The sequence below is a fragment of the Lactuca serriola genome, chromosome 8 (assembly GCF_051521515.1).
Source record: "Lactuca serriola cultivar US96UC23 chromosome 8, Lser_US96UC23_V15, whole genome shotgun sequence".
Taxonomy (NCBI): domain Eukaryota; kingdom Viridiplantae; phylum Streptophyta; class Magnoliopsida; order Asterales; family Asteraceae; genus Lactuca; species Lactuca serriola.
The window spans coordinates 126,928,294-126,937,980 of NC_136415.1; the positions used below are offsets into that span (position 1 = coordinate 126,928,294).

At 31.4% G+C, this 9,687-nt stretch overlaps 2 protein-coding genes across 2 annotated transcripts; one reads left to right on the forward strand and one right to left on the reverse strand.

The window, feature by feature from the left end:
- Nucleotides 1-1,005: 1,005 nt before the first annotated feature.
- Nucleotides 1,006-4,597, forward strand: UPP (uracil phosphoribosyltransferase). The gene is made up of 12 exons (XM_079016952.1): nt 1,006-1,178; nt 1,296-1,394; nt 1,482-1,560; nt 2,681-2,739; nt 3,052-3,129; nt 3,225-3,306; nt 3,544-3,592; nt 3,761-3,822; nt 3,930-3,997; nt 4,114-4,169; nt 4,250-4,297; nt 4,378-4,597. Exons 1-12 carry the CDS (start codon nt 1,077-1,079, stop codon nt 4,427-4,429), a joined length of 834 nt encoding a protein of 277 aa, XP_078873078.1. The 5' UTR covers nt 1,006-1,076; the 3' UTR covers nt 4,430-4,597.
- Nucleotides 4,598-6,158: 1,561 nt separating this feature from the next.
- Nucleotides 6,159-9,012, reverse strand: LOC145070822 (PRA1 family protein A1-like). Its single transcript, XM_079017777.1, has 8 exons — nt 8,621-9,012; nt 8,276-8,316; nt 8,108-8,186; nt 7,906-7,992; nt 7,741-7,829; nt 7,580-7,651; nt 6,557-6,681; nt 6,159-6,482 (listed from the first exon to the last, which is right to left on the reverse strand). The coding sequence occupies exons 1-7, from the start codon at nt 8,776-8,778 to the stop codon at nt 6,578-6,580; spliced, it is 630 nt and encodes a 209-aa protein (XP_078873903.1). The 5' UTR covers nt 8,779-9,012; the 3' UTR covers nt 6,159-6,482; nt 6,557-6,577.
- Nucleotides 9,013-9,687: the final 675 nt, after the last annotated feature.

Consider the following 9,687-nt stretch of genomic DNA (forward strand, 5'->3'; position numbering starts at 1 on the left):
TGTCCCAGGTTTGTTGGCTTACTGCACAAAGCAGTATAGTCTCAACCCAACCACACTTTCAAAGTATCCGAAGACATACTTGTGCCTTAAATTTTTGTTTGGCGTGTCATACCAATATGATGTTCACAAGGAGGGCGTTACTATGACACAATAAAAAAGGAGTGCATTTGTCTGAAAAAGGATTCCTAAAGACATTTCTTGTCAAGTGATGACTATATTGTCGACTTTTTTGGTGGATTCGATTGGGGGATTATTTAGGCAATTTAAGTCGCCATCTTAGACGTCAGGGAATACGAATTTTTCAAAACTTTTTTATTTTCCTTTGAACGATGTTTCAATATAAGAATTTATTTTAATTTTACAATTGACTCAACAGTTCATGATGCCTTACAACTTCCTTGTTATAGATGACTATTACTACTTAAGAGTTAAGATTGTCATTTTCGGTCCTTATCATTTTATACTTTTTAGAAACACATTTAGAAATAAACTTTTTTATCATCTCATAGAACATTTCTTTTAAATGCAAAAAATTGTAGAAAATAACGGAAAAACACATTGTTATCCAAAATATCGATTCCAATCGATATCAATAATATTATCCGGCTCGAGCCTTGTATTATGGTCCTTATCGAATTATTGCATTGGATAACAATATACTTTTCATTGAAGAGATTTTATAATATATACCATAAAAATATATATAAGAAATATTAATTGAAGTATTAGTTATAAAAATATTACATTAATTAAATATGATAAATATTAATGATAATTAATATTTTTCATAATTAATATATTTTATATTTAATTATAATAATATTATATATAATTAATATTTATTATATTTAATTATAATAATATTTGTTATAATTAGTAGTTTAATTAATGATTTTACAATAAAAAGATATTCTTATCCAAATATAGATTTATCGATAATAGGAGATATTTAATTTTTGTTATCGATATTAGCGAAGTCTGACTAAAAAATAAAAAGACAATGTTTTGACGAGTTTTTTTCGGATACGTGTTCTGAATATACGGAACCCAATCCCCTTTAAATCGACTGTTTCACAATGGCTTCCGCTCGCATATCTTCTACTCCCCCCGTTCACTTCACATTTTCATCGCCGGCGCCTCCTTTTCTCCACAATCTCTCTCATTCCCTTGCGAATAATGTATACCCACCATCAATTTCCCAATTTTTTAATCCAATTTCTGTTCTTTTCTTCTTTTTTGTTTAATTTAAACCCTAATCTTGTTGTTTACTTTACTGTATATTATTGTTCCTACAGTTTTCATGCTCTAATAGGCGGCAGCCACGTACCAGATTCTTGTCATTGAAGTCGCAAGCCACAGCAGAAAAGAAAGCTCCTTTGGACAACAGAATGCTGGTAACAAACTCGAGTTTTTGGATTCGATCGAAATTGGGTTGTTTTGGTGGATGAGTTCCCGATTTATGTACTCGTTGTTTTCTGCAGGTATTCGTACCTCCTCATCCTTTGATCAAGCACTGGGTCTCAGTGCTTAGAAACGAGGAAACACCATGTCCCATCTTCAGTAAGTAATGCTATGGCGTTTCGAATTCACTTTTCGTAATTTTTCTTTTTTGTTCGGATTCTGGCAGCATGTCCGTTTATTGAATGTGACATGCATCTTGATGAGCTTTAGTTGAATCAAAATCAAATTTCATATCTTTTTTCGTTTTGGATTTTTAGTTTTGCTTAACTTTTGGTTCTGCATGTCTGTTACTTGAATGTGACATGCTGAGTCAAAATCAACTTTTCTCTTTTCGTTTTGGGTTTCCGATTTTCGTAATTTTTGTTTTTGGGTTTTTAGTTTTGCTTAAGTTTTGGTTCTGCATGCATGCCTGTTTATTGAATGCGACATGCAATTGGATGAGCTTTAGTCGATTCAAAAAAATTTCTTTTCTTGTTTTCGTAATTTTTCTTTGGGTTTTTAATTTTTGTTTAAGTTTTGGTCCTGCATGTCGGTTTCTTTAATGTGACATGTAATCGGATGAACATTTGGTATCGGATTTATTCGAGTTAAGTTCGATTTTGTTTTCTTTTTTCCTTTTGGGTGTTTGGATCTGATTTAAGCTGTCCACAGGTCGCTTAAATTTTGATTCACATTTGGGTTTTCCAAGTTTCGTAATTTTCTTGTTGGCTTTTTAATTTTTGGTCGGATTCTGGATCTGCATGTCTGTTTCTTGCATGTGACAAACTATTGGATGAAATTCAGTTTTCGTTTTTTCCCTTTGGGGTGTTTGAATTTAATTCAAGCTGTCAAGAAGTTGCTTTGATTGTGATTCTGCTTTGGATTTTCAATTTCGTTTTTTTTGGGTTTTAGTTTTTGTTTAGATTTTGGTTCTGCATGTCGTCTTTCTTGAATGTTCTTCTCATCAGCTCTAATTGTGTCAAATTTCACTTCCTTACTTTTTCGTTTTTCGGGTTTTGAATTTGATTCAATCTGTCAAGAAGTTTCTTTGATTGTGATTCTGCATTTGTGTTTATAAAAATGTGCCATGCCATTAGATCTTGTTAGCATATTTAATCAAATAAGATCCAAAAATAGTTTTAATATAACTTCAATAAAGATGCTCTGAATCAAGATTCATTCATTCATGTTTTTGTTAAATTGCATGTTATACTTTTGTTTATAACAACTTCAATTGCAGAGAATGCCATGGCTGAGCTGGGAAGGCTTCTTATGTATGAAGCATCAAGGGATTGGCTGGTATACTTTTACTTTATTTGGTCACTTTTTTTTTCTTTTTTTTTTGTTTTTGCAAGAAATAACAATATACTTTTATCAATTTGTTTACTATAGCATCTTACTTTTACTTCTTCCTATTACAACATTTTGCACTCTAAAAAATATACTCAATTGTAGCGAAAGTACAATGCCTTAATAAGAATTTATTTGATTATACAATTCTGTAATAGATATAAATGAAACTAAGATGTTATACTATAATACATAAATATATCAAAATGCATTGCAATTTCTTGCTTTAATCATTAATGGAGTAAGTTTATTGTTTTGCAGCCTACAATTTCAGGGGAGATTCAGTCCCCACTTGGGCCTGCTACAGTAGAATTTATTGATCCAAGAGAACCTGTAGCGGTTAGTATATCAATGCTCTTACATTATGCTTTATTATAATTTATAAACACTTCTGTTATGTGAGTAAATTTACACAAATACCCTTGTGTTTGCAGGTTGTTCCCATTCTAAGAGCTGGGCTTGTTCTTGCAGAACATGCAGCTTCCATCTTGCCAGCAACCAAGACATACCACCTAGGTAACTATTTAACTAACAAATTAAATTTACTTTTTTAACCTTGATGGACTTAATGAGGACATGACTTAAAACCGAAAATCAGGGAAATGAGACCTATAACATCAAGTCCTCTTAACTTTTTATATATTTGCCAAATTTTAATTTTTCAATGATTTTTTCAGTAAGTGATGTTTCTTTTCTTTTATTAACCTGAGACTATTGCTTGTTTTCTTATTATATGTTTTTTTTTTAATTAAGGTATTAGCAGAAATGAGGAGACACTTGAAGCATCGGTGTATTTGAACAAGTAAGGGGTCATAGTTTATTACTAGCTGCACATATCTCATATTTGCTAGCTACTCTTTGCAATATAATTTATAAAAAACTAATGAACAAAAACTTAATAATATTTTATCATCTGTTTATTTTCAATGGAAATTTTCATTTTTGACCCTTTTTAATTTTCCTTGTGCAGGTTACCAGACAAATTTCCTGCAGGAACCCGAGTGTTTATTGTAGATCCTATGCTAGCAACAGGTGAATCACATTACTAACCAAATGTCTTAAATACCCTTTACTAATGAAAAAGTTACAAAATTTGCTCTTTTTAAATTAATTTCGTTTTGCATCTAAATAATCTTCAGGTGGCACGATTATGGCAGCCATTGATATGATTAAGGATCGTGGAGTTGCCAACCAGCATATCAAAGTGGTAAAAATATTTAGTATTGTAGAAAATCAATTATTAAATAATTTCCTCCTTCCAAAATAAAAAGCAATAATCAGTTTATTAATTTCAAGATTCCTTAAATTTATCTAAATATTTAGGTATCCGCCGTGACTTGCCCTCCAGCCCTCCAAAAGCTGAGTGAGAAGTATCCCGGGTACAATATTACTAAAACCCTTGACACTTGATGAAGGGTATATCTGTCTTTTGTGGTTAACTTGTATTGTAATTCCTCAGGCTTCATGTATATGCTGGAATCATTGATGCAACACTTACTGACAAAGGGTAAGTTAGTAAATTCAAGAAAATATATGATATTGTGTTGTGAAGTTATCTAAAGATTGTGTTTGAATGGTGAATTTCAGGATGATTATCCCGGGACTTGGAGATGCAGGAGACCGAAGTTATGGTACATAAATGAAACCGAATGAGGGCGTTTATGGTACAACGTAACTTTTATAAAGTTGTGTTGGGTAGTTTTTTAGTTATAAATTTTGCTGAATAATTGAAGACATTCGTGTCTTTCAGTCTGATTGTTGTTATTATTGTGACAATGTGACTTAATTTATGCTGAGGTTTTTTTCAGGACCTTTTGCTTGATTTGCTTTACCATAGCATGTGTGTGTGTGCATGTATTTATCTTTTTCATTTAAAATTGCAACCGAGTGAACCAACTTATATTTTTTTAACCTTTTATTTACATTTTTTTTTTAAAACATGGTAATAGTTGGTTCATACCCACACAGAATTAATAATATTTGTTTTGACAATGAACATTTTGTTAATTGTTAGTCTTAAACCATTTAGACTTCGACATTGAACTTTTTGTTTGGAGGTTTCTAGAATACTTAAAAATTAGTATGAAATTACTTATTTTTTGTATAATACTATTTATAAAACTATGTATTTATACAAAATATAACTTCTCTACTTATTTATACAAAAATTACATTTTATTCAAAGTTTAAATATTATACTCATGTATTTAACTATTTATATGAGTAACTAGTTATGTATAAATGTATAAGGACTGTTCATTATTTGGATAAAATTAAATTGTCCAATTGGATAGTTTTGGATTGGATTATTTAGTTGGATATTCTGATTTTTGGATTGGTTTTCAACAAAACCGAATTATTAATTTGGATTTGGTTTATAAAATAGGGGAACCGAATAATCCAAAAAAAACCTAATGATAATTTTTTATTTATTCATTTTTAATATATATTTTTTCAAATAGATTAAAATATTTCTCTTAATAAAAAACATTAATATATATATTTTGTCTCCAAAGTTTTTTATTTATAAAATATTAAACTTTAATATATTTTTTAGTAGGTTTTTATAAACTTAAAATAAAAAACTAAATTATTTGGTTTTTTTCTTTTATTAATTAGGGTAATATTCTAATTATATTTGATTTAAAAAAATATTTCGATTTTTTAAAAGCGAATTATAAAAACCCATCTAACCGAAAGCGAGAAGGAAATTACTCTAACACGGGGTTTAATGTTAAAAATTAAAAGAATTGTACAATTTCCCAAGAGGTAGCGGGTCTGTGCTCCTTCACATTTCCATATATACTAATTAGCTAAAGCTAACGGAAAGCGAGAAGGAAATTACAAGTGAGAAGACATAATTGGGTTTTTTCAACAACTCAACGTGATTACTCTAAGTTTTTTAGACTTTCTACTCATAAACCAATTAAAAATAAAATGTAATCCTGTCTTTGAGAATATCCTTGATCTTAAGTTGTGTTACTTATTAAGGGTAGAAATTTTGTGCAAAAATTAGGACCAAACTGGAATATGAAACAAAACATAAGGGCTTTCTTAAGAAGCTATTAGCTTTTATATTTTATGTCATTTTACACATTCAAAAGCTTATGTTTTTGGTCATATACAAATAAAAACTTCAATTTGGATGATGAAGATTAAAGGGTTAAAGATGAGATTAAGGCTGTTTGTTACATGGGCCAAAAGACTAGACAAGTCTTGTACTTATATTTTGGATGATGAAGATTATAGAGGGCATTCCAGTCTTTTGTAAACATAACAAATTTAAGTCTTTCCTTTTTGAGTGAGAAAGTAAAATTTGTCTCATTGAGACTTGTCCAAGTCCAAAACACATCAAATACAATTCAATATGTTATGGCATGTCCTCCGTATCATATGAGGTATTACGGTTCAATAAAGACTTCACATTGTATGAAACAATACCCAAAAAAAAAAAAAAGACAAGTTCAAAATATGATCCATTCACAGGTTTCCGAACAAAATTGAATTACCCTTCCACATAAGCTTTCCCTCTTCTACATTTTTTAATTTTTCCCCATTTTATACCCACTCAGGGGAAATATTAATAACCAAATATATTTTTTTTATGTCATGTTATCCAAGACTTCGAACTTCAGGCAGCTTTCTACAAGGATTATTCCCTCAAAAATACCACCACATGTTTCTCCGTAACCCTAAAAAAGGATAATATTAATAAAACCATATATATTATTATAAAACATAATGCATTTTTTAAGGTAATACGCACAATCACATGGATAGAGGAGGATTAAAGTTCACTGTAGTTGCGCCAAACTGCACGAAATTCCTCACGGAATGTATTGAGACGAGCTTTCAGGTTTGGTGTTCTAAAGCTTGCATGCACTACAGTAGCTGAACAACAGATGAAGTCAGCAATAAATACTTGAGATTGTTACACAAGTTTTATAGAGTAAATTACACTTGCTTTTACCCCTGATCAAAATTATTAACCCACAATTCACAAAAAGACTCCTTTTTAGACTATATCTAAAATAACTATATAGTGTAGGGACCAAAATTGTAATTTTATCAAGTCCAATTCATGGGATTTGTTTAAATTTTGTTGTTTATTTGGTATTTCAGTTCGGATTTTGATTAAACTTCGACATTGATTTTTGGGGCTTTGGTGCTTTTAGGGTTTGAAGATGAAGAAAATGGAGAAGACAAGGGCAAAATGGTCATTTTCAAAATTTTAAGAATTAGATTGTTAACTTCAGATGACCCACAGGCTAAAAATTTTATGAAACAGCAAAATATGAACGAAAATGAAAAAAAAATATTCCTCCATATCCAAAAAAATGATATTAGAACATGACCACGAGTGTAATTTACTAAGGTTGATATTATTCATGGGATTTGTTTCAATTTTGTTGTGTTTTTGGTTTTTGAGTTGTGATTTTGATTTAACTTTAAACATTGATTCTTGTGGTTTGGTGATTTTAGGGTTTGAAGGTGAAGAAAATGGAGAAGACAAGTGCAAAATTGTCAATTTCATAAATTTAACAGTTAGGTTTGGTTTATGAGTGATTTAGTTATGATCTTGATTTATCTTTAAGATTCAATTTTAGTTGGGCTGTTAACTTAGACGACCCACGGACAGAATATGTATGAAACAGGAAAATAGGGACGAAAGATGCAAAAAGATTTGTTTTTGGACAACACCCAAAATAAACTAACATAACACAGGGACCCAAAGTGTAATTTACTCAAAGTTATACCATTCATGAAATAAGAAGGTTGTAAGATATACCAAGAAGGCCGGTGGTCAACGCCCATAACAAAGTCAAGAGTCCACACGAAACAAACCAAAGAATGAAACTCACTGTGAAAGGACAAAATGGTCAAAATACTAAATTAGCATTTAAAAATCAGAAAAATTTCACCATTAAAGAGAATTAGCAATATCCATACCAGCAGAAAATGCCAGAACAAATGTCCAACGACGCTGTCCACATATATAAATTGTCCTCTTAGATGAAGGGCGCCCACGAAGAACAGGCCTGGAAATTGCAAATCACCATTAAAGAAGATAAGCAGTATATGTTTAATGAGATATTTAAATGGAAAGAGGCTCACGATAGTGGATGTCTCATTTTTGCAGCTAAATGTGGAGATAATTGCCTTATAGTTCTTGTTACTTTTTCACTAAATGTGCTTGCAAAGCTGTAAGCCAATGCAGTATGAAATCAGATGATCTTGATCAAGTTAAGAAAGAACATGAATATCAGTATACATAGTAACTTAGGTGAAGATTGGAGCAGTGTATGTATGGATGTACCTATCATTTAAGAAAGCCATAGTTAGAGCGGTTGACATAGCTGCAACTATAGCAAGTGGTCTCCTAAGAAATCCCAATCCTACATATGAAAATTTATAATCATGGCATCCGAAAGAAATTTCAAATTTGGATCATGCCATTTGAGTGTCTTTTATTCAATCGACTTACCAAGAATGAACAGAATCATGAGAAAGTAATTTGTCCGATAGCTGCAGAAAGCACAAATTCTTAAAACGATTCGTAAAGTGTAAGTTATGTAACCGATTATGCCAAATCAAATTTCTACATCTATTTTTAACAGAAGATATGGAGCTCAACGATGTAAATTACGGAAGTACTATTCAGATTAGGTACGGAAAAAGTTGAAACGATATTTAGGGTTTACTGCTGTTCATTCCCCATTATGATCTCCATAATGATCACAATTCAAACCTATAACTAATTAGATAAGTACTCGACATAATCAAACAAAACGAATGTAAAATGTTAGTAGAGATGAAAATCAGAACATACTAGTAAAGATTACACTTCAGGCGACTGTTCCATTTGTTAGAGGAACGAGGGACTGTGAATTTGGAGACGAATTCATTGAAAGGACGAGGAGGCGACGACCAATCCACTTCTTTAAGTGCTTCGATCAGGTCTTCTGTTGTTACCGTTCCCCAATCCATTTCTTTGATTCTTGTTTTTTGATCGATGAATCATGAAACCCTCAAAACGAAATCTGATCTCGAATTTCTAGAAAACGCAAAGAATTAATTCGTGAAATGTGAATTTAGATGTTGTGAGACCCGGAGCCCATCAATCAACAAATCCGATTGGAAATGGTGTCGTATTCATCAGAAGAACTTTGAGAGCGGGTTTAAAAATTGAGCATGCTACGAAAAAAATATTATTTTGAATCTTTTTAATATTTTAGACAAAACTTCAAATTTAGTCCTTTTGGTTTACAAAAATCTTTGAATAGGGTCCAAAAAGTTTTAAACTTGCATGGCAGGTCCAAAATCAAAACATTTCTGCGATTTTAGTCCAAAAAAACTTGAGAAGACGATTATGCCCTTTTATTTTCTTTTTTTATTTTATATATTTATTTAATACCTTTTTTAATTAAAAAAAAAATAACATATCCCACCCTATCACTCTATCCGACCCTCCCCTCTCTCTTTCACTCCACCCGACCCTTTCCTTTCTCTTTCACTCTCTCTCCCATCTTCTTCTTCTTCACCCTTCACTTGCTTTGAAGATAGCTTGATTAGCGATGAATCGTCCTCCACCACTGGAATCATCAAAGCTTGGATCTGAAGTTGTTGATGTGTCATCGATGGAGCTCAACGATTATCAGGAGATTGGAATACGACATCAGATGCACACGTGAAGAAACTGGAATCACTCCCAAAAGAATCACCATCAATAAAATCAAAATAATCCCTCTCCACATATCTCTTATCCAAAACACAATTTGGAGCTGAATGACTCACACATCTCTCAACCATTGAAAGTTGAAAGCTTTCTAGTTCTTGAATTTAATAGGGAAGAAATTGGAAACATATGTTGGTCTTATGTTGTTCTTGGAGAAATGA